We start from the raw sequence: 3,437 nt of genomic DNA on the forward strand, positions 1-3,437 counted from the left end.
GCGGTTTAGGGTGGACCGTGAGCAGCTTCGTGGAAGACCAAACCCAGCGATCTTCTGCATTGGGTCTTTCACAACAAGCTGTTTTACTCATTGTTTTTTTTCCGGTAAAGACACGTATGTAGAAATAAAATAAAATTTAAATAAATTAAATTTAAATAAATCACGACGTTTCGAACGCAACACAAGCGCTCATCATCAGGTGAAAATGGGGTGAAACATAGAAAGAGGGAACACACAGGGGGACATCACGTACATAGCACATAGAGAAGGGCGAACTACACGTAAGCAAATGCAACAAGAAGATGGGAGACGAGAAACTCAACAGACCTTAGAAACAATCACGTGATGCAAACCAGTCGGCCAACAACACAGTTAGACACTCACCTGGTTGACCACGTATTTCAAAAGACTGATACATCTCTCGTGTTCATCATCTGGGCTGAACATGCCAACGTAAAAACAGAGGACAGGGACTCGTGAACAGACACGAGGTACATACACAGAGAAGACACACATGGAAAGATATTTCTGGGCAGCCCAGAGGGACAACCAGAGCAACAGCACACCAAGAGACATCCACACATGCAGAGGCACACACAGCGAGCTGTTGGTTTGAATGACGGCGTTCGCTCGAGTGAAGTTTCGACCAGTGGACACAACTCGAAGCCCCCCCCCCCCCCCCCACGTGCACGAGAGACGCCGCCTTGGAGTGACACCGCCGCCGCTGCTGCTGCTGCTGCCGAGCTCACTTTGTCCCCGAGGAGGCTCTGGAGTTGCTGATGAAGCGGGAGAGCTGCCCCACGCCCTCCAGGAGGCCCTCTCCGGTGCGGGCGCAGCAGCCCTGCACCAGCCACTCGCGCCCGTGCCGCGTCTTCACCGCCTTCATCGCCTCCGCCACCTCCGCGGTGGCCGCTGCCCGCGGGAGGTCCTGCTTGTTGGCGAGGAGCACGAAGGGCACCCGCGTCATCTCGGGGCTGTCCAGGATGGCGTCCAGCTCCTTGAGAGCCTCCGGGAAGCGCTCCCGGTCCGCGCTGTCCAGCACGAAGAGGAGCCCGTCCGTGTTCTGGAAGTAGTGCCTCCAGAGAGCGCGGATCTTCTGCTGGCCGCCCACGTCCCACACGGTGAAGGTGACGTTCCTGATGGGCTGCACGGTCTCCACGTTGAAGCCGATGGTCGGGATGGTCACCACGGATTCGTCGAGCTTGAGCTTGTACAGGATGCTGGTTTTCCCGGCCGCGTCCAAACCCAGCAGCAGCACGCGCGCTTGCTGAGTGAACATTCCGTCCAGCAGCGACGCCACTCGCGACGCAAGGAGACCCATTGTCACCGCTCGGCTCGGGCTGCGGCTCGGGTCGTCGTGCCGACAACTCCCCCCGGGCGAGCTCACGCGGGCACCTGCACGCGACGCGCTCCCAGCAGCAGCAGCAGCAGCCCCTCGGCACCACGTGCAGGATGACCACGACGAAGACGGATCTCGTGCCGAGCTCGCGTGGGGGATGTCCGAATCGTCCCTTGCGATGACTGCCGCGGTCTGACTCGTCACTGCCGCGTTTATATCGGCGGCGGCGGTGGAGGCGAGAGACGGCGGTGACATGGCCCCTGGTGAGCTGGAGGTTCGTGCGTAGGCGCCACTGTCAGGTGACGGCCCTTCCCGGCGCTCACCGCGGGGCCACGCGGCGACTTGTGCATCACGCGGCGCCTCCTCCTCCTGGCGCCCCCGCGCGGAGCCCCCAGGGCGGCGGTGGCGGTGACGGAGCCCCCAGGGCGCGGGGGGGGCGACCCGCAGCTGCCCCCCCCTCACCCCTCTCGCGTCGCTCGGCCTCGCCCGCGATCACCACGCGTGGCCACGTACGGTGCGGAAGAAGTTCAACTTACGCACACAGATACATACACAGATACATACATACAACATACATAGTTACACACACAGTTACATACATACAATATACATACAACATACATACACTGGTACATAGATACATACACAGATACATACAACATACAGACACAGTTACATACTAGACGTGTTTTGGGTTAAATCGCGTAAATATAAATGTGTCGTTAAACCCGCCACCACCCGACACAGCCAACTAGGAAGGGGTTTGTCACGTAAACAGAACGTGGCCAATTCGTGACGAGCACAGCACTAATCGGTTGTGTGCTGGAGAGCAAATCCACAACATTCACAACGAACTTACAGACTAACACACACAACACGACGCACAATACGCGCAGCTGCCATGCCCGGGTAACAAACACAACAACGACGACACGCGACACGCGAGGCGTCACTCTGGATTATCAGTGACAAGCGTTAACCAATTCGTGTTGAGTGATTTAGATGATAATTTTATTATTTTTCTCGCGCAAGTCCAGACTTGCTGGGGTCTCGCCTGCGCCGCCTGTGGTGTGCGTGCACCTTGGACTCGCCGTGTCCGCGTGCTGCGCTGACGCTCCCCACGCACATTCGACATTTCTCCTGCACGGGATCCATGCTCCGTAGCCCGTGCCCGCTGTCAACGTTTGCCCTAGGGGGGGGGGGGCAGTGAAGAGGTGGAAGTTGGAGAGGGATCCTAAATTAGCACCTCGGACTAGCTACGTACGGTGCGGAAGAAGTTCCGCACGCAGGCCAGTACAGTGCTGACATGAGGCAGGTGGCAGAGGTGGTGGTGGTCTCGCGTTGTCTGTCGAGGTTGAAGGTTTTTTGTTGAAGCCGCTGGGAACCCTCAGAGACAGGAGACTCGGGGGCCGCCCATAAATGACGTCACGCACCTGGGGGGGGGGGTCAGACATTGTGACGATGTGTGACGATTGGGGGGGGGGGTTGAGAAATGTGACGTCACATCAAAATGCGCAACTTTAAATAAATATAGACAACACGTTCTACTTAATAAAATATACTTTTTAATAATGTTTTCTCCTACAACATCAGAGTGCAGCGCCACATTAAATACGCACTACAATGACAATAGTTTAAAGCGATTTGAAGCATGTTTTATTTTGGGGGGGGGCAAAGCTTTGTGACGTCATATTTGAGGTGGGGGGTCTGACTTCTCGTGACGCCGTGTGACGAGGGGGGGGGGGTCAAAAATCGTCCAAAATCTCGTGACGTCATTTATGGACGGCCCCTCGTTCGCTCGAGTGACCTGGGAAGTGAGCTCACTCCCTGACACCACACTGCGTGTCCCCGTTTTAAATTAAAGTGGTGAATGAAGAAAAAAACAAGTAGACCGCTATTCTCTTTAAACACTGCAGACTGTTTTAATAAACATTGTCAACTGTAGAATGTGTCTTTGGTGAGCAGCTACGAGCTAAATTGGATGATGAATCACATTTGGTGGTGACGTGTGCGTCTTATTACTGGCCATTTAAATTAATAAACATAACTTCATCAAATACATGTTTTGTAATAAATTAGAAAAGTTTAAAGTGTCGTC

General features: G+C 54.8%; 1 protein-coding gene across 1 annotated transcript; it reads right to left on the reverse strand.

Moving 5' to 3' along the window:
• Positions 1-745: 745 nt before the first annotated feature.
• Positions 746-2,067, reverse strand: LOC133348493 (uncharacterized). The gene has a single exon (XM_061561332.1). It carries the CDS (start codon positions 1,592-1,594, stop codon positions 746-748), a length of 849 nt encoding a protein of 282 aa, XP_061417316.1. The 5' UTR covers positions 1,595-2,067.
• Between the last annotated feature and the right edge of the window lie 1,370 nt (positions 2,068-3,437).

This window comes from Lethenteron reissneri, chromosome 27 (genome assembly GCF_015708825.2).
Source record: "Lethenteron reissneri isolate LAM-NWPU_2019-01 chromosome 27, ASM1570882v1, whole genome shotgun sequence".
NCBI lineage: Eukaryota > Metazoa > Chordata > Hyperoartia > Petromyzontiformes > Petromyzontidae > Lethenteron > Lethenteron reissneri.